Below are 22148 nucleotides of genomic sequence, written 5' to 3'. Positions count from 1 at the left end.
AGCCACAGCTTTACTCAATAATCTTTAAATTCAATCAGCCTTCTCATACAGCCGACCAAATTTCCATTACCATTTAGCTGCAACATTACATTCTTAATCTTATACACATAATTTTGTAACGCTACCAAACATTGAAGTTGAGCAAATACTTATCAGACAAGAGACCTTGCTCAAAGAAAAATGAAAAAATGAATATAATGTAAACATATTTCTTGTTTACATTTCACTTGACGTTACATTTGCCTCACAACTCTCCACCTCATGTCTGCTGCCGGTGACTTTGCCGATAATCGCCCACCACAGCCGCGGCGGGATCCGCCCGTGACGCCCAGCAGAGGCTGGGACTGACCTCAAGACCGCTTGTCTCATGGCACCTGGTCACCACCACATGATTTCCCCGTGTTTACATCGTGTATCGATTGCGTGAAACAACTTTTCCGGTCTTGCTATGGTGATGAATTATGAATTTTTCCTCCTGCACAGTTAATAGACCACACCGACACTTAATTCAGCGAGTTTCCATGCTATTCCGGCGACACTTTTGGGTGGTTCCCGCAGGCATCAGTATTTTTCACATAAGACCAACACACCTCCTACCCCGCGCTCTCTCCACTGACTGGTGGGACAAATCCGTAGTCACCCCTGATGCACGAGGAAGTAGGTGTCACGTGGCGATTCTTACCCCATGAATTAATTTACAGTGGCCTTATTCTGTTGTATGGGGGTAAAGAGGAGCTCCCAGGGGCGTGCTAGGACTCAACACCACCATGCACAGGGAAAGCTGTCACTACTTTCTCCTCACGGAGCAACAGGAAGAAAATGTTGCCCCTAAAAGAAGGTGTGGTAAGCCTGTTGGAAAATCAATGGCTCCTGCTGAGATGACTCGGTCTCCATGGCAACCCACGCCGCTCAACCAATCAGCGGCCTCTTTACGTGCCCTCTCGGCCGCTTACGCTACGTGATCATTTTAATGTTGAGATGAGTCTTTTAGAGAATTTTTATCATGAAATACAGCAATATTTAGCTTCATCGACGGTGCACTCAGTTTTTAACAAAATTTTGCGTTCACTTCCTCCCCGGGTGCGGTGCGGCGGCGGGCAGGGGCAGATACGTCTTCATTGTGCCTCTTACACCAGAATTGGGAGGCGAGCGGCGCGCCGGCGTTTCATAATTAACGTTTGTTTCATATTGTATCGTCGGGCTGCGCCCTGGCCCACGCCCGCCAGCCGTCGCCGCCACCACGTGTGTTGCTCCCCCTGCCGTCCGCTATCCCTCCTCCCACCCCGGGGTGAGCACGGAGCGCTAGCCACGCCGACGGCAGCTTCGGTTGCTCCTGCGGCGGGAGTCAGACCGGCGGCCACGGAGGTGAGAATGGTGGAAACAAGGGCAAGGCACGGAGGCTGAATGGAGTGGGAGGAAGGTAAAGGAGTGAGGAAAAGGGTCAAGGAGGAAGGAGATGAGGTGGTGGTGACGAGCACTTCATAAACAGGTGGCGGCGATAGCGGCAAAGCCTCACTGAATTTAAATATTCCCACCAGCCTTTATTGAGAACGGTCCAGGTGCAGTGAGAGGGAAGGGAGGAAACAGGGAGGGGAGGGCGGAAGGGAAGGAGACACGGTGGGTGGAAGAAAGGGAGGGAGAGATGGAGGGAAGGTTGAGGTTAAATGTACTACACACATCCAAAGTCACCTGGCTTTAAAAGCAGAGGTGACAGTACTGGTGGAAAGCAGCAGTGTCCTGCGCCAGGTGAGGACAGACTGCGTGGGGAGGCGGAAGCAAAAGACAGCATGTTACTTATCAGCAATCATTAACAATTATCGCAGTCATTGCTGTTCTGTATAATGATAACAATCGACAACATGCCGCAAACCGTTCCGCTTCCTTCCGCCGTCACAGGGCCTTCGTCTGCCGGCTGCTGTGGAACACTGGCCGCTGGGAAAGGGTGGCGTACTGGGCTATGGCGTTACGGTGTGCTGACAGAGCCTGCTTCTTTTACTCCACTCACAACAAAACAATATTTCAGACTCAGCTGGGAAAAGTGAATGTAATTTACGCAAATGGACCACATAGAAAAATAATTAAATTAGATGGAATACACATTACAAAATATGAATTTGAAATTTGGATGTTCTGAGCCATGACAGACTCCGGCGGGAGCTGCGTGGGGATCCCTGTGGCTTCGTGGGATCCAAGTTAGTCTCTGTTACTCTTAATGGATTCGAGCGGAGTGTTCAGAGCCCCACCGCCCTGCAGGTGAAGCCGAGAAGTCCAAACTTTTCGGCCAAGAGTCTCGGGTGGTTGTCAAGTTTTCGACCGTAAAAACTTTGTCAGTAACCTTAGCCATTTCTCGCGTCCTCCTCCTCCACCTTTACTCCTGATACCCGCCACTTCCTCCCTACCTAAACCCCTATCATCTCCCCTCACTACATTTTTACCATCCTCCTTTGCCCTCTGCATTTTCTTTTCCCCTGCTTTCTTATAACCTTCCACAGTTCTATGTTTTCTTTTACCAGTTTCCGCCTCTCGCTTCCCCCACGCATTGCCGTCCCCGCCTCTTCCACGTCCCCTAACACTTCCCAGCCTCTGTTCCCTCCCCAGCTTCCAATACACTAATGTCCTGAATTAGTCACCACCACCACGACCACCCCCACAACACCAAGCCGCTATTTCTGCTGGCCATTCCACACACACACACACACACACACACACACACACACCCGGTAGCTCAGTGGTTAGAGCGCTGGCTTCACAAGCCAGAGGACCGGGGTTCGATTCCCCGGCCGGGTGGAGATATTTGGGTGTGTCTCCTTTCACGTGTAGCCCCTGTTCACCCTAGCAGTGAGTAGGTACGGGATGTAAATCGAGGAGTTGTGACCTTGTTGTCCCGGTGTGTGGTGTGTGCCTGGTCTCAGGCCTATCCGAAGACCGGAAATAATGAGCTCTGAGCTCGCTCCGTAGGATAACGTCTGGCTGTTTCGTCAGAGACTGCAGCAGATCAAACAGTGAAACACACACACACACACACACACAGTCACCACATAAAATTATACTACTAGTGCCGTTCAAAGAAAAAAAAGGTATTACTTTTCTTAACACTATAACTACTACTACTACTACTACTACTACATACAATTAAATCAACACTAAAAATACTCTCCACTATCACTATGAACACCACATTACATTCCTTGCTCCAACACCACACACACACACACACACACACACACACACACACACACACACACAATACAGTAGCTGGTGGTGGTGTTAGTAGAGCTGCTGGTAATAGTAGTAGTAGTAGTGCTGGTGATGGTGGTAGTGGTAGTGGTGCTGTTTCCCGCCACGGTCAAGATTTACCACGCAGGAGCTATTCCAAGAGAGGCGTCCCATAAATTCTTACTTGACTGAAAATTAACGTAAAATTTGTTGCCGGCCTGGGATGAGGCGTAATTCACCGGCAAAACGACCTGATTATCCGCAGCCGCTTCTGTTAACCGCATGATAACCGTTCAGAGAGGCGCGCTGACTGCACAAGGTCACTCCGGAATGGGCCTATATCGCCTGATGGCCGTATGGGAGGGTGAAGTGAGGTGAGGTGAGATGAGGTGAGGTGAGGTTAGATTATGGTTACGGTTAGGTAGTATATCACGTACGTTACATTTAGGAACGAAGCACACACTGGGGAAAATATTTAACTCAGTAGCTGTGTAGTGAAGCTGTTGAGATTTTTTTTCCTTATGTGTGTATTTTATTATTTTTTTTTTTTCTGGTTTGGCGGTGTCTGTGCTTCGTTTCAGTTTAATGGTGCTAAGAAGGGAATGTACAGGGTGTGGTGGTGGTTGTTGTAATAGCAGCAGCAGCAGTAGTAGTAGTAGTAGTAGTAGTAGTAGTAGTAGTAGTAGTAGTAGTAGTAGTAGTAGTAGTAGTAGTAGTAGTAGTAGTAGTTGTTGTTGTTGTTGTTGTTGTTGTTGTTGTTGTACCATAACAATAACAATAATAAACTACAACAACAACAACAACAACAACAATAATAATAATAATAACAATAATAACAATAACAACAACATAAACAGTAACGCAGTGTCATGCCCTAACAGCCGCGTAACAGCCCTCATAACCTCACGTGCCAGGTGTATTTGAGACCTATAATTGTCAGACATAACCAAGCTTTAGCATCACCGCGACCGCCACCACCACCATCACCACCACCACCACCACCACCACCACCACCACAGCCATCTATTGACACGCTAATTTCACTTTGCTCTTTTTCTGAATACCGTCAACGAGATACAATAAACAATAATATCTGGTAATACTTATAACACTGATGCTCACTACGAACTTAACAAATGACAAGATTAAAGGCAATATTCACGTGAGTATAGAGATTACTTCACTTTTAATTAATACAAAATAATAAGAATGTAAATAAATATGTGAGTGTTTAACAAAGTATTATATGAAGGACAAAGACTAAAAAATGAATATAAAAAGATAAAATAAAGTGGATTCAAATGTACATCGCAACAGAAGAACACCAGATAGATTACTTTTTTTCTTTTCATTCCTTTCTTTCTTTTTTTTTCAAGGGGTCGGGAATGGTACTTTACTTTCTTCCGCCTCCCCTCCCAGTTTTTTTTTTTTTCTTGGCCAGTCTCAGATCGAAAAATGTTTAAACGTTAGAATCTCCCAGGTGTTAATATTTCACCTTCCCGAACCAATGGATCTCTGGGTACAGGTAACATAAACATTCCCGTCATGCTACCTCCGTTCCTGCTAAAATGGTGGTTGGCATGACGATTCTCTTCTTCCCCCCACCCCCCCTCTCTCTCTCTCTCTCTCTCTCTCTCTCTCTCTCTCTCTCTCTCTCTCTCTTCCAGCGTACCGTGACACACACATCCACCCACACATCCACACTGCAACTCTTTGTGTCAGTTAGCTTGTCTTTTCCATTCTTGTATTACGTTAACTACTTCAAGAGAGGAGTATCAAGATGCCTTCAGAACTACGTAGCGTAAAATCTGCCACACCTTCAGTACTAAAAGTTGTATACTCAAGGATGAAAAAGTTAATGAAAAAAAATTCTAGAAGCCCCTGTCTATCTCAAGCCTGGCAACGTAACGCAACGCAACGCAACACAACACAACTACCAGCTGGCAACACACGGGGACGAAAACAGATTTGGCGTCAGTCAGGGGAATATAATATATTGCACCAGAACTAGGCGGAGAGAAAGCCCGGTAAGGCGAGGTATTAAGGTGCCGCAGGTGACCGACCCCAGCTTGTCCATGATTCACCTGTGTGTGTGTGTGTGTGTGTGTGTGTGTGTGTGTGTGTGTGTGTGTGTGTGTGTGTGTGTGTGTGTGTGTGTGTGTGTGTGTGTGTGTGTGTGTGTTGCATTATAGTTATTTCTTCATTGTGTATAACATAGTGAGTAAAAATCAGTATTTATCTATCTATCTATCCATCTGTCTATCTACCTATTTGTCTCTTTATTTATCTATCTACCTCTCTTTTTAGCTATCTATCAGTGTGTGTGTGTGTGTGTGTGTGTGTGTGTGTGTGTGTGTGTGTGTGTGTGTGTGTGTGTGTGTGTGTGTGTGTGTGTGTGTGTGTGTTTGTGTGTGTGCGAGCGCGCTATTAAACTAAAATAGCAAATGGTATTATACTTTCATATGTAATCTATTAATTCAGTTTTCATTTTGTAATACATTGGGTACGAACTCTAATAAATAAATAGAAACATATTTGTCTGTCTATCCCTGCATCCATCAATCAGTTAACTAATCTTTCAAATTATCTATCTTTCTATCTCCAGTGTGTCTGTGTGTGTATGAGGGGCGGTGTAAGAACGAAAGACTATGATGTATGAATCACTACCAGAGAGCGGTGGGGAAGGCTGATGAGTAATAAGGATAAAATAGCAGTAGGTAACACAAGGGTGACTATGGGGAAAGGCAAAAAGGTCACGAGGAGGACTGGAAAGAGGTGATGAATAAGTGATGGCAGTAAGCGATGGGAAAAGAGCAAGTAGAAAAATGCTGAGTGAAAATAAGTGATGGATGAAAAAGACTGGGGGAAAAAGGGAGGTTGTAGGAGTAGGGTGGAGAGAGAGAGAGAGAGAGAGAGAGAGAGAGAGAGAGAGAGAGAGAGAGAGAGAGAGAGAGAGAGAGAGAGAGAGAGAGAGAGAGAGAGAGATTGTAAAAGGACATCAAGGAAGGAAGAAAGAAGAGCAGAGTACAGAGAGACATTTACGAGAAAGAGAAGAAAGACGAAGAGGATAATGGAGGAAATGGAAGGATGGGAGTGAGGAAGACGAATAAAGAAGAATCAACGTATAAGGAAAAAGAAAGTAACTCAGTATTATTACATGAACGCAATAACACTTTCTCGCAGGAAAACACTGCTGTGCAAATAAGAGAAAATCATTTGTTCAGTCTTCACCAAAAAAAGAAAACAAAAAAACAAAAAAAACAGAGAGAAAATATACGTATATGTATCACCCAGGAAATGAGAAATAAAAAAAAGGATATGTCTCAGTGAAATAAAACTAATAGACTCAGAAATTAAAAATAAACTAAAATGCCAGACTTAATCCCTGATACCACGGCCTTTGTAATGGTTTCACTAAATGGACGAGGCTGTAATTAAAAAGAAAATTCTAAATGATATACCCAAAATTCTATCTTTTTTCCTGAATGCTTAATGAGAGAGAGAGAGAGAGAGAGAGAGAGAGAGAGAGAGAGAGAGAGAGAGAGAGAGAGAGAGAGAGAGAGAGAGAGAGAGAGAGAGAGAGAGAGAGAGAATTAGAAATGGTTCAGAACACCTTTTGTGACGATGAAGTGCAGACGGTTCACAGAGCAGACTAGCAGGTTTTGGGGTTCAGGGCTCGTGGGTTCAGGCGGAGGTAGAGGTGGAGGCGGAGGCGTGGCGGGTTCAAAAGGCTAGCGGTGGAAATCCAGGGGCGTGGGAGAGGGTTCAAGTGGGCGCGGGTTTTAAAGGTGCGTGGTGGGTCTGGCGCAAGAACCCAGACTCCGCCACAAACTCACCACCGCCTCCCGTAGGATTCAGATCACCTTCAAATATCCACACTAGCCACACATTCCAGCATACCCACACCTCTCCACGTCTCCACCTCGCCCTTCCCAACCCTCGGCCCTCTGGAGTGGATTTCTGGAGAGCAATGGGGCGGGGATAGACAAAGGCGTGTGATATGCAACGGAAAACGCAGTCACCTCTAATCCCCGTGTTTCCTTCTCCTTTAAGTGACCGCCGGGGCAGACCTCCAAATGAAGCGACGAGGGAGTGAGGAGACGACGAGTTGCTGCATGAGAAGGACGAGGAAGCCGACGAGAATGAAGGGATATTAATTCAAGTGCCGGGGAGATAAGGATAGAGTAGCGCAGAGTATTAGGAGCATTGTGCAGACTGTCTTAGGTGGCTCGGCGCAGGTTGGGGAAGTCCGGGGTAACTTTCTCAAGCACTCTGCTCAACTCTCTCTCTCTCTCACACACACACACACACACACACACACTAAACTTGCTCCATCAATAAACCCAAGCTCCCAAGGGTCACATATCCTCGCTGACCTAAGCCTCACCTACACAAGCCTATTATTTCATCCCTAAAAACGCTCTTATAACCCTTAATGCCGCGCTACCTTCGCACACTCGGCAATCTTACACGCCTCACAAGATCACAAAGCCAGAGGGTCTAACGAAACACGCAGCACCTGCAGCCAGGAACACTTGGAGCACGTCCCCAGCCTCTGTGATCCCGTCCCTGCGTCGGAGATCAAACGGCGCCTCTCTGTCCCTGTCTTTATGAAGGTGGAGCAGAAGAGGTCCTGGCCACCACCTGGCACTCCCTATAGGGCCATAAACCACACGGTGAAGGCCACCTACAGCCCCTACACACACACACACACACACACACACACACACACACACACACACACACACACATACAAACTAAAGCAACTACCACCTCGCCACAACTGCCACTACCGCCACCGCCGCCACCGCCATTCTCGCATCATTATGCAAATTATAATCCTTGGGCAAACAGAGACATTAGAAACAAACATGAACGATGTAATGAACACACACACACACACACACACACACACACACACACACACACACACACACACACACACACACACACACACACACACACACACACACACACACACACACACACAATGGACGCTTCCCATTATGCGCATAAAAGTGAGTTGCAGTAATGAATATGTGATAAGGGAGTACTGGTGTGGATATCTTTAGCGCTATTGTTGTTCCTTATGGTGGTGTAATGATGTTTGTCTTCCTCCACTACTTCATCCTCCTCCACTTTTCCCTCCCCTTCCTCTTGGTTTAAAGTTCAGTCCGCGACGAGGGGAATAAGAGCGTCGACGTTTCTTAAGGAATTTACAAGCCTGACCTTGTTTTACTTGACAGAGAAGTGTTTCGTGTGTGTTGCTCGGTGACCTTGTTGCTCATTAGTATTAGGAAGAGATGATGGAGAATGGTGTGGCAGGACTGGCGGCTGTAAGGTGTCAAGTATAGTATAGTTGGTGGAAACTCTGTACTGGAGGTGACAACACGTTCTAAGAGGGTCAAACGTTGTCTCCTTGTGTCCAACAGATTTTATTGTGGGCCAGAGATGAGAGACATAAGGAATTGTAGTCGAAACGTTAGAGAATCAATAATACTCTTTCTTTAGCCTCAAATTACCTCTCCCACCCATCTAAACGATCTATTCCAAGCTAGATGTGTGAGTGGACGAGTGGATGGAGTATCAAGCCCCCATCTCATGTCAGCCACACTCGTTGCTTTGAAAAACTCTGTCTGAAGGCGGAAGTAGCAAGTTTAATGTCATTCCAGATGTCATCACGGCGGCGCAGTCTGGAGGCGGAAGGCTGTCTGGGAAGGCAAATCCGGTGCGAAGTTGCAGTGGGGTAAGGCGCTTCCGAGGCGGCGGGGATATGACACGAGGAAGATACACGAGGTTTATTTCAGTTTTGGGTAACCTCAGCAGCTATTAGAGGAAAGCCATAGTTACAGCGTTTATTTTGTGCTGGAGTTCATGGAGTGTGTGTAGCGTGGCAGCACCGCACGCAACACACATACTGCAACTCACACAAAGAAAGAAAGAAAGAAAAGAAGGAAAATAAAAACAAAGACACGCTTTACACACACACACACACACACACACACACACACACACACACACACACACACACACACACACACACACACACACACACAGAGGCTGAAAGGAAAATAAAAACAAAGGCACGTTAAACACACACACACACACACACACACACACACACACACACACACACACACACACACACACACACAGAGGCACAGTATAAGCATCCCCACGAATTTCCCTTCCGGCCCCCGTCAAGCCATTTCCCCTCCCGGGCCGCTGATGACTATGGATTATGGATATTGGCAATTACTGCCTTACCCTATTTCTGGTCTCCGGGTCACACCGTTTGGGGTCATGAGGTCAAACTGCCACACTCTCCTCTTCGCTCGAGGCATCCTCACACTCCTGTACCTGCGGGTTTGTGTAGCTAGATCCACAATATCGTTCATGGAAATCTGCCTTCACATCAGGAACACAACTGAAGGAGGCAGCGGAGTCTCGCCCCAAGAGCCACATTACATTTCCGGATGCACTTCGGATTCTCGTGAGGACTATTCTTGAAGACCACAAACATAATGAGTTGGGTTCTCATGTGTTTATACCATCTAAGTATAACATCTTTCTTTAACTATTACTAGAATCACGAAAACACCGAAAAAAATTCTAATAATTTCTAACAAAAAAAACTTGAGACATTCGAGATAAGACGCAGGAATATTTATGAAGAGGTATAAGATAAGCCGGGTTCTCATGTGTGTCTCTCCCACTTATGATGTAAAATCCTTGTTGAATCATCACCAGAATCAGAAAAAAAAACATCCATGAAAATTCCAATAACCTCCAGAACAACTTGAAGTATTCCTGGCAAGGTGCCGGAATATTTGATAATTAGTTGGGCTTTGATATTTTTCTATAACTTTCATGAGTAAAACCCTAATTAAACTATCACTAGAATCCTTAAAACTTTCTTGAAAATCCCAATAACTTCTACAGCTTGGAGTATTGGAGGCCAGACGCCGGAATGTTTGAGAATAGAGCCCAGGGTTGTATTCTTGGGACAGGTTTTTGTGCGTCGCATCTGACCAGGTAAGGATGCGTCTTGTCAGATACCGGGAGTGGAAGTATTTCTGAAGGTGAGCGAAGGCAGGTCGAGGTGGAGGAAAAGGAGTAACCCGAGCGAGTGAATTGTGGGGCGGCATGCATGTGTTCTCAGGAGTGGCAGTGACGTCATTCACGGCAGCTGTGACTGACGGCAGCCTTCGGGGACTCCTGCATGTGGGCGTCTCTCCATCCTTTTATACCATCCTCCATCCTATCTCCCTCCCCGTCCCTCCACCTTCTCTCCACCACACCTCCATCTCTCCCATTTTCTTTTCTTATTCATTCCTCCACAAACTTTCCTCCTCATCTTCCTAACTCCACCCAATTTTTTCCCTTACTGATTTCTTTGCACTCTCTTTCTCTCCTCCTCCCTCTCGTAGCCCTCGCAGCGGTCAACACCCGGACGCTCCTTGCTCTCCCTCTCTCACTTAGGAACTAGAGAAGGTTGGCAAATGACCCTTCTAACATTTTCTGCAAATCCTGAACCGGGTCGAGACGGGGACGGACGGAAAATGGGTGAGAAAGTGTGGGGAGGAGCCGCGAGGAGAGAGATTGGAAAGAGGTGGCGAGGAAGAATGGAGAGGGAGGAGTGGGTAGGACGGGGCAGCATAAAGAGCACGGGGGAAATGGAACGCCCCATGTGTAAGATAGGGAAGTCCCATGAAAGATGTCGAGGCTCGTGTGGGCGTGAATGATAAAGGGGAAGCGACGGGGTGAACTTCCTTATTTTACTGTGCTGTGAGGTAAAAGGATGAGGAATATATAGCATGGCGAGACGAGGGAAGCGGGGAAGTAACAGGGACGGCGGTGGCGGAGTGAGTTCATGGCAAGGGAGTGAGAGGTGATGGTGAGAGAGTTAACATGTTGTGGGTAAGAGAATATCAACGTAATAGGTGAGAGCGTAAAGGGGAGAGGACACGTGATGCTAACAGGACGAGACATGATGAAGGGAGAGTGATGAAGGTGGGAGACAACACGAAGAAGGGGAGGCGAGAGGGTGATGAGAGGATAAGAAGAGAACGAGAGAGAGGGAGAGGGGTGAGAATGGAGCAGCTAACACCACTATCTCCCCTCAACAATAGACTTAGGTAGGATGACGTCACGTAGGTAAACATTCCCTCCCTCTTCCCTTCGCCTTGATGTCCGATGAGTCACTAATCATAGCCCTACGCAGCCCCACCCCTCCGCCTCTCTCTCTCTCTCTCTCTCTCTCTCTCTCTGACTCATCTTTTTATTCTTTCTTTTCGTTCTCGTTCTTCACTTTTTCTTTTATCCATACTACTACTACTACTACTACTACTACTACTACTACAACCATTACTACTACTGCAGCTATATTTTTTCTTACCTCCTCGACTCAAACAGCTTTTTTTGTACATGAGTTCTATTATTAGCGCAGGAAGGAAGTAAGAAAAAAAAATATAGCACAAGACAACTAATGGACGGAATCATGAACTGTGGAAAGCTTGAATGAAAATATAATAATGATGATGATAATAATAATGATATGCATATAAGACAGGGGGAGCAGAATTCAGTGGCGAGGAAACAGGATATGAGGGAGACGAGAGAAGAGAAAGATAAAGCAAGTACACATGTTTCATCTTGTATTTATCTCAGCGAACAAATTTCTCTTGATAAATCCAGAGTGTACGAAGGCAGCGCAAAGGAACACAAAGGAAGGAAATAAGTACTAAAGGTGATTTTTTTTTTCATTAGTGTGTATTCATCGTACTCATCATCACTATATCAAAATAAGTAAGTGGTGAGTTTCATTGAAGCATTTACAGGCACCACCATCACCATTACCATCATCATCACCACCACCACCACCACTACCACGACCACACAAACCACACTACGTCCACCCATCACGATTACCAATAACTCACTACCACAATTCCATTAGTCATCACCACCACCACCACCATCGCCACCACCACAACCACCACCATACGAGCCACACCTTATTCAGTCGCCACCACGATGATTCTTAACTCACTACCACCATAAACACACACACACACACACACACACACACACACACACACACACACACACACACACACACACACACACACACACACACACACACACACAGCAAATCACACAGCCACACCGCAGCCTCTCCACACATCTTCCTCATCCAACTCCGTAAGATCAAGAAATATGGATGATCCACCATAAAATATAACTTCCAAATTCTCACTGGATATGCAGAGAAAGAGTGAGGAGATGGTGAGGGAAGAGGGGATGAGAGGGGAGAGAAAGGAAGGAAGGGAAAAGTGCGACTACCCCCCCCTCTCTCTCTCTCTCTGGGTTAGTGAGGCAGGGAATCGTAAGGCTGAGTCACTCGTCACCCGTCACCCAATTTGTTCCTCTCCCTTCTCTCGACTCTTCTCACACACTCCTTTATTATCTCTGCCCTCCTCTTCATCCCCCTCCTTCTCCCTCTCCTCTTCCTCCTCTCTTCCTCCTCTTCAGGCTTTTTTCCCTCCACTTCTACAGCATCTTATTCTTCCTACTCCTCCTCCTCCTCCTCCTCCATTTCCACTTCCTCCTCCAACTCCATTCCCCCGCTTTCTCCTTCGTTTCCTTCCTCTTCTTCCTCCTTCATGTCTCCTTCCTCTTCTTCTTCCTCCTCCTCCTCCTCCTCCTCCTCAAGTCACGCGTGGAAAGGTTAGCTGAGTCTCATAATTCATTTCGGGGAGTATTTTTGCTCTCTCTCTCTCTCTCTCTCTCTCTCTCTCTCTCGACTTGGACTTTCTTTTAATTTTTTTTTGGCTGTGTATTTTCAAAAGTTAGTTATGTTGGGAGTATGTCTTCTTTTTTTCTTCGTTTCTTCTTTTTCTTAGTGTTTCTTTGGAGTTTTAGCTTTTTTGGTCAGTCTCTCTGGCACTACTTAATATACTTCTAAGCCTTATTTCTCTCTCTCTCTCTCTCTCTCTCTCTCTCTCTCTCTCTCTCTCTCTCTCTCTCTCTTGCCTTTCTTTGTTTTCTTTTTCTTTTTTTCGTCTTTCCTGTTCTCTTGACTTTGTATGATTTTGTTTCTCATCTCATTTCATTTATAAGCAGCACAATTATTATAATTTCCTCTTTCTACTTTCTAGTTTTCCTTAGTCTTCTTCTTGTCTTCCTCTCATCGTATCTCTCATTTTGTAGTATGTGGAATGTGTATGTAAAATAGTAGTAGTAGTAGTAGTAGTAGTAGTAGCAGTAGTAGTAGTAGCAGAAAGTGTATTCTTGTTGTTGATGTTATTGTTGTTGTTGTTGTTGTTGTTGTTGTTGTTGTTAGTAGTAACAGTATGGTAGTGGTGTTATATAATTATAGTAGTAGTAGTAGTAGTAGTAGGAGGAGGAGGAGGAGGAGGAGGAGGAGGAGGAGGAGGAGGAGGAGGAGGAGGAGGACGAGGAGGAGGAGGAGGAGGAGGAGGAGGAGGAGGAGGAGGAGGAGGAGGAGGAGGAGGAGGAGGAGGAGGAGTAATAGTAGTAGTACATTTAAAAATAGAGTTGTAGTAGTAATAAGTACAAGTAAGTAGTAGAAGTAGCAGCAGCAGCAGCACACATCTTATATTTTTTTCTATCTATCCTTTTCCTCCTCCTCCTCCTCCTCCTCCTCCTCCTGAGGGGCCCTGCAAGCATCGGTGCTCCTGAATATTCAAGCACGGAGCGTCAGTTGTCGAGGGCGGGGGGAGGGAAGGGGGGGGTTACGGTCGGGGCTGGTGGTGGAGGTATGAAACGGCACAAAAGAGGGAGTGAAGGGGTCAAGGCGGGGCAGGGCGGGGCAAGACTGGCCTGGGCGGGGCGGGGATGGGGATGGGATAGGCGGGGAGGTGCAGACGCCTCCTCAAATTGCTCCCCTTAATTAAACTTCCACCGAGGGGGACGAGGGGAGGTGGTGGTGAGGCGCCTGTTTTTGATGTCATCTCCAGAATCTTGTCCTCACTTTCTTCAAGCCTTCTTCCTTCCTTTCTTTTTTTTCAATTTCCTTCTTTTCATCTGACTCTTTCTTAGTATGCGCTTTCCGTTCTTCTCATTTCCTTCTCTCGCATCGTCCTCCTTTCATTTACTCTGCCAGAAGCTTTCCATTTTTGTTTTTAGTTTTTCTAACTTTTCTTCTGTTTCTCTATACTTTTTATATAATTTTTCCAGCAAGTTTTTCTTCTCTTACTTAAGTTGTCTTCCTTACTCTTCCTTAATTTCCTTCTAGCTATATTCCCTTACCATATCGCTCCTGTCCTCCTCCTCCTCCTCCTCCTCCTCCTCCTCCTCCTCGAAAAAAAAACTCTTTCTCTACTGGTTTTCCATCCTCTCGCCCTCTACCTTCTCCACTCTCTCCTCCTCCTCCTCTTCCTTTTTTCTGAGTCCCCTCCATCACCCTACTTTCTTTACTGACCTTCCATTTATCTCCTCGCACAGCCTCTTCCATCTTTCTCACACTTTTCGCTCACAGGTAAAGATACTGATGAAAGGCTAAACAAAACGAGATATAGCATGTGAAAAATAAGATCCACATACTTACCACTCATGAAAACTATGCATAAAAATAATGTTCATATGTTGCATGCCTCGTGTCTGCTTTTTTTTTTTTTTATCTATTTTTTTTTCATAGAGTTTCGTTGGGTAAGAAAAGAAGAAAGGTAAAGAGTGGATGAAGGCAAGTCTGTTCAGGTAAGTATTTATTTATTTATTTTTTCGTATCGTGGAATATCATGAGAATGTGAAGTAAGGATAAACAGCTCATGTGCTAAAGATGAACAAGGGTAAACATGTTAAAAAAAAAAAAAAAAAAAAATATATGATGGAATTAATATAGAAATTAATGACTAGCAAATGAAACAGCGTGTTAAGGTGCACACAATAGACGTAAAAAAAGGAAAGAAAGGAATAAATAAATTACTAAAGATACGCTGAAGATGGAGAATGAACACACACAGAAGAAAAAGTCTATGGAACGTAATCACTGAGGGTAAGAAGGGAAGTGTTTACTCAGGAGGTCTTGTGAACGGCGACTCTCTGGATCCAAATGGAAAAAGGGAGTCACCCCAGCCACTATGATGAAACTGGACTAACTTACCGGGAGAGGGGAAAAATGATTGGATTATGGCGCTGCAGCAAAGAGGTCACATAACGAGGGCCAGGATGCGATAAAGCGCCATCACTCCTGCCAAGAAACCTGCCTTTTGACTGCTGGTGATATTGGAGTTGATATTGGAGGAAAAAAACTAGAATGAAACTGTCGCTGATATAAGAAAGGATAAAGTGGTGAAAGGGTCACAGAGAGGTTTGTAAAGTGAGTCAGTTGATTAATCTGCTACTCTAAATTCCACTCTCGTGATTTTCCCCCTATAGTCTGCAATCCTCTGAACTGCTGACAATCTCCTTTAGAAACATGATACCTTACACATTCCCAGCAGATAAAAGGGTTGAAGACAGAGGGGGGGAAACACTGGTATGGGAGCGAGTGTTGCGGATTAATTGAGTACTGACCATGACTATACAAGCGATCATGCCCAGAGCGATACTCAGCTAAACCCATCACGGTGCGGGGAGAGCCTTGTATGACGCTATATATGCAAATGCACCAAGAAAGGAAGAGGTTCTGAGCGCCTAACAAAGTGAAGCTGTTCCAAGCGGCCGTCATCACCACCACCACCATCACCACTACTGGCCTCCAATACCCAGAGTCACGCAGGATTGCCAGCTTCTGCTTCACGTTCAAACACTCGCATGCACATTATCAGTATCCAGCCATAACAGCAGAATGCCCGCCCTCTCCAGGCACAACTCCCGCGGCTTACGTGCGGATGATTGCAACAAAATGACTGTTAATTCCCAGGCCAGACTGAGCTCAGGTAATGCACTGGAATACTGGACTGACAGGAAGACAGGTGAGCTATACAAGGCATGCGAAGGGAGACTCCACTTCAATTATCAACTATGCATTTCTGTGTTTGTTTTGCTGTGCCTGCCTCGGATGAAGTATGTGCGATGTGCATTCCGATTCCATTCAATGACGAAAAACAATCAAGGGAATGCCAGCAAAATACAAATTGTAATATTCTCCTTTTCTCTAATAATACAAAAGATTCAAAAGAATTTAGACAGAATAACATGTTTCCTGCAAATCTCCCACGCAGGGACGGCCATCACTGGAAAGGATCACGTGACAGCGGGGGCGTCTTGGTTAGCATAGCGTTGGTGGTGTCTTGTTACACGAGGAGACATGAAGCGCACACACACCAAGTTTTTTCCCAACGAACTGATTGATTCGTTAATATTCCTGTGCCACAACGGAGATATCAAATGACGATGCACACTCAGGGATCGAAATGAAAATACGATTAAGATTATATTATAACTAAAAGATGATACAAAGTACGGTAAAGAAAACTCAACCTTAACATATATATATATAAAAAAAGGCTGCACGTAGGTCTAAATACACTATGAAGGACAATCTTAACCAAACATAACCTCATTCAATCGCTATTTATCTAAAGTGAGGCAGACCATGGGTGTAGCTGACGATTTGAACGAACACAACACCTCATTAGTAACAAGTACTCGTGGTGTATATATGGAAGAAAAGGTCATCACAAAACTGTCACACAAAGGGCGCCCTATTGATCCACGAAGGAGGAATAGGCTCCCTGGTGATGAGTGCGCTTCTCAGAAAGTATATCAAAGATTCTGGTATCTAAGCCTCGTGACAAAAGGTCGTTGGATCAATTACTAAGATCAAATAAAAATAACGCTCCCAGTGATACGCCAGAAAGTTGGACGACATATTGGCTTATTGTGAATGGGATTTGAGATCGACTGGAGCTTTGTGGAGGAAAAAGACGTTATACATACAGGAGGAGCAAGTATTTGATGCGGACGTCAATATTGCAATTTACTAGTTTCTGACGCTAGAGGATGACGCAGGTCCTTTTCTTGACGTCAATGCATAACAGAGTCCTACACAATTTGTACCACTACTTAGGGAAGCTGCAGGCTCGCCATTGCATTACTAGATGGGAAAATCTCATTGACACACTTGACTGAGCGTGGCAATCAGCCATTAAGAGGCAACGCTGCACACGAGGGACACTGGAACATCACCGTGAGAGCTAAACAAGTAATAACAGTAAGTGATCGAGGCGGAAATCATGCAAAAGATAGAAGAAGGAAACGCAAATACTCAATACTAAAAGAAAAAAAAAAAGGAAAATACTAAAACTTAGTTACAAAATACGAAAGAAGGATGGAAAAAAAAAGAAAAAGTCTCAAACGATGGAGAAACAGATAAAGAATTAAAAAAATGGAAAATGATGAAAAAAACAAGAAATATGAATAATCTTAAGCACTAGATTCTCGGCAAGAGGAGCAACAAAAAAAGACAAAGACGAAGCAAAAGAAAAGATAAATGAATAAAAAAAAAAAAAAAATAGACCAAAAGCAATGCGAAGAGAAAATGTTAGAGAAATCATATAAAGGTAGAAAGGAGGTGAAGGCGATGAATAAAAATAAATAACGATAAAGGAGGACAGATAGGAATGAATATGGAGAGATAACGATAAACGAGGGTGAACAAGAAACGAGGATAGATAACAATACGAAAGAACAAACAGTGACAAAGGTGGATAGGAGGCAACAAACACAAAGAGACAACGATAAACGAGGGTGGATAACAGGAAACTTGGATATACAACAATAAATAGAGGATAGATAATGATAGAAGGAGGGTAGACTATATATGAAAAAAAAAGACTTTCTCTTTTAAGTGTGAAGAGACTGCTGGTGCTCATAATATATACGAGTTAGACACAAATAGACAGTGGTAAACGAAGGTGGATAACAAGAAATTTGGATATATAACAATAAAAGGATAGATAATGATAGAAAGAGGATAGACTGTGAAAAAAACCTCTTAAATGTGAAAAAGACTGCTGGTGCTCAAAGTATATATGAGTAAATGTACCAAGTTAACACTCACCTTCTCCTCGGCTTCCTCGGCGCGGGTCTCGGCCTCCACCACCCGCTGCTCGAGCTCCGCCAGCTGGGGAAGACAAACAGTGAGGTTAGCGTGGCGGTGAGAGGGAGGCGCGGGAAAACAGTATCATGATCACCGTCATAATAACCCAATTTCCCGCCATGAGCATGACCGAGTGTCGACGCTCAGGAAATGAAGAGCATTCCTCACAGCAGAAAGGAAAAAGAATGGCTTATACTAATGAAATAGTCCACGCAGGTAATCAAGAAAAGGATGGCTCGTGTAATAATTAAATGATCCCCCCTACGGGCAAAGCACACACACACACAAACACACACACACACACAATAACATATGAGTGTGTCGCTTCATCCGTCCTGAGGCAGACACGTTGCTATGAAAAAAAGTTCTCTGAAAAAAGAAGAGATAATTTAAGTGATTAATATTTCATCCCTGCAACTTCCGGGTGAGAGGAGGAGTCAACGGTGGGAGGGCCGAGGAGGGAAGAGGGAGGAGAGACAGCAGCTGCATTAACCTTATGGAGAGCAGATGATGACTTGCACAGTGATCGAGGCTATAAAGCTCCGGTGATTGCATGGTGCTCATCCAGACATAAATAAAGCAAGCTGCATGACCCAAGGCGATCCAATATAAACTATACGGTAATAGGTCATCTTTGTCATACTCGTAATGGTCACATGGCTCCCTATTGTTATTACTGTGATTTTCAATGATTTCCCAGATACACAAGTTACATTTCATTATAGCTTAAACATAACAGTAATTACATCTCACAAAAGCGATCATGGATAATGTGTTTGTAATTAATTTAGATGTCCCTTAATGCACCGCTGATGTGATTTATGCTATCCAACCTCACTATTACATGAGGTACGTACATTAATGCGTTAGATTAGACTAGGGTAGATCAGGTTCGGTTACAGGTAAAGTTAATCTAGGTTAGGTCATATTGGGTTAAATTAAGTTACGTTACATTAGGTAAAGTTAGGAGAGGAGGAGGAGGAGGAGGAGGAGGAGGAGGAGGAGGAGGAGGAGGAGGAGGAGGAGGAGGAGGAGGAGGAGGAGAAGAGGAGGAGAAGAAGAGGAGGAGGAGAAGAAGAAGAAGAAGAAGAAGAAGAAGAAGAAGAAGAAGAAGAAGAAGAAGAAGAAGAAGAAGAAGAAGAAGAAGAAGAAGAAGAAGAAGAAGAAGAAGAAGAAGAAGAAGAGAAAAGAAGAAGAAGAAGGAGAAGAAAAGAAGAAAAGAAGAAGAGGAAGAAGAAAAACAACAAAAACAACAACAACAACAACAACAAAAGAAGAAGAGGAAGAATAAAAAGAAAAAGAAAAAGAAAAGAAAAGAAAGAAGAAGAAGAAGAAGAAGAAAAAGGAAAAAAAATAGAAGAAAAAGAAGGTTAACAACAATAGCAGCAACAAAACAACAAAAACGACAACACCATCCACCCACCCACCTACACACACACACACACACACACACACACACACACACACACACACACACACACACACACACACAGGCTCTGATGCACTTCCTCGCCACCGACGCCAAATCCTCCACGAGATTGACGCTCTTTGTGGTGTCACTCCTCGCTTATCCACAACGCTTCCGTCCTTCCCTACTCCCCCGGCGCACAGAGACAACGCAGCCCCGTTTTCAGGAACACTTCACTTTCACCACGACTATTTTCAAAGGCCGCAGTGATGAATGGCGGTTTCTCAAGAGTGTTTTTCCTTATCATATTTTATAAGTAATGATTATATTATCCTTATCATGTCATAGAAGTTTTGTGGACGTGTTCATCTTCACTAAAACAATGTATTTAGAAAGAAATAATACGCTTAAGAACACGAGTCATTTCCACTAGAGACTTTCGAGTGTAGTGATGTGACAAGTGTTTCAAAATATGCCCCTAAACTGAGGAACACTTTACTCTTTCACCAAGACTATTTTCAAAGGCCACAGAGTTAGGTTAGGTTAGGTTACGTTAGCTTTGGGGTCCGAGGGGTCTCCAAGCGCACGGGTTCAAATCCTGTCCACGGTCCGAGTGTAGGTTGGGCTTCCTCACACGGGGCAACGGTTTCCTAGCGGGTGGGCTTTGAGATAGGAGGTACCCCAAAAAGTATCTCCTTTAGTTCATAATTCCCGTGAAAAGCCCACATGGTATAATAAAAAAAAGAGATGGTTACAAGGTTTCTAGAGAGTGTTTCACCTGTTGATAATGTAGATATAGCGTTAATATTTTACTAGAACCACAAAAAAAAAAAACACTCTTGGAACCAGTAAACACTTCACACAAGGTCGTTTACTGAGAATATGGTCTTTCTCCAGCCAGACCAACAAATCAACAACCATCACCACGAAGGGGAGGGAAAGGCCTGACATAGGTGGGCATTTTAAACTCAACACTCCGTCACAAGGAAGGAAGGAAGGATAGAAATTAGGAGTGGTGGTGTTGGGAGTGATGTTGGTGGTAGTGGTAGTGGTGATTCTAGTCGTAATAGTAGTAGTAGTAGTAGTATTAGTATTAGTAGCAGTAGTAGTCGTAGTAGTAGTAGTAGTAGTAGTAGTAGTAGTAGTAGTAGTAGTAGTAGTAGTAGTAGTAGTAGTAGTAGTTAGTAGCTGCACTTGTATCGAAAAAGCAAGCCAATAATAATAACAATAATAATAATAATAATAATAAAATGATGATGATGATGATGATAATGATGGTGAGGATGGTGATAATGATGATGATGATGATGATGATGATGATGATGATGATGATGATGATGATGATGATGATGATGATGATGATGACGATAGACAAAATAAATACAACAAAATACAGACGCACATTAGTTTCAACACAATGCACCCAAACAAACAACAAAATCACGAATCACGGTCCCCCTGCAGTAAACATCAACACTAACAAAATGATAAAAAAGAGCATCAAAAGACTAATTTACATCACATCAGCTGGAATTTCACTGGACAGCATTCGTAAGAAATAAAAAAAAAAGGAGGAAAAAATTATAATTAACATTACCCGCTGGTCAGGCGAGAATGAGAGAGAGGGAGCGAAAAAATATTATCTATAAAATTAGTCCATAAAAGAGAGATTCAGTGAGGCGGACGATGCTGCATAACGGGGAAGGGGAAGGGGAAGGGGAAGGGGAAGGGGAAGGGGAGGGCGGCAGGCCGGAGGAAAAAATACAAAACGGAGGAAAAAAAGAAAGAAATAAGTCACTAATGAGACTGGCCATTATACACCAACGAATGTAGTGTGTGTGTGTGTGTGTGTGTGTGTGTGTGTGTGTGTGTGTGTGTGTGTGTGTGTGTGTGTGTGTGTGTGTGTGTGTGTGTGTGTGTGTGTGTGTGTGTGTGTGTGTTGGGGTCAGAGCATAAAGGCTCAGTCGCCCTGCCGAGCAAGTAAGTTTGTGACGCAAACGCGCATAGGCACACACACACACACACACACACACACACACACACACACACACACACCATTATCAATAAACCTTCCTGCCTTTAATAATCATCATAAAATGCAACTTTCTTTTTAAAACAAAATTATGACATAATCATCTATTTCTGTTCGTTGCATCACATCAGCAAACGTTTATTCAGAGTACAAGAAACATGACACAGTTTACGCAACATGCCTTGCGTTCTATCAATCCCATACGATGGATACTGAATTCAAGTTAAATAAAAGTGCTGCTCACTGACATGTCACTCTTTCACCATGACTGCTTCTGTAAACTTGTCATTGAGGCCACCAGAAGTAATTTCGTACAGACGTGTGCGGGACTGAGTTGTTCTGTGACACTGAAGTCAATTAGAATCTGATTCGGATACATAGCGAATTAGTGGTAGGAGAGGCAGCACGTTTATCCTCTCAAT

General features: G+C 44.2%; 1 protein-coding gene across 1 annotated transcript in view; it reads right to left on the bottom strand.

Annotated features, from left to right (window-relative positions):
• The window catches only part of LOC123516335 (uncharacterized protein CG43867-like), a 769337-nt gene that overhangs the window by 159194 nt on the left and 587995 nt on the right, over positions 1–22148 (bottom strand). The window contains 1 exon segment of the mRNA XM_045275612.1: positions 18248–18310. Within this exon segment, the coding sequence (XP_045131547.1) occupies positions 18248–18310 (63 nt within the window).

This window comes from Portunus trituberculatus, chromosome 40, assembly GCF_017591435.1.
Source record: "Portunus trituberculatus isolate SZX2019 chromosome 40, ASM1759143v1, whole genome shotgun sequence".
Taxonomy (NCBI): domain Eukaryota; kingdom Metazoa; phylum Arthropoda; class Malacostraca; order Decapoda; family Portunidae; genus Portunus; species Portunus trituberculatus.
The sequence above is the reverse complement of the archived record's forward strand: the minus strand, read 5'-3'. Positions and strand labels throughout refer to the sequence as shown.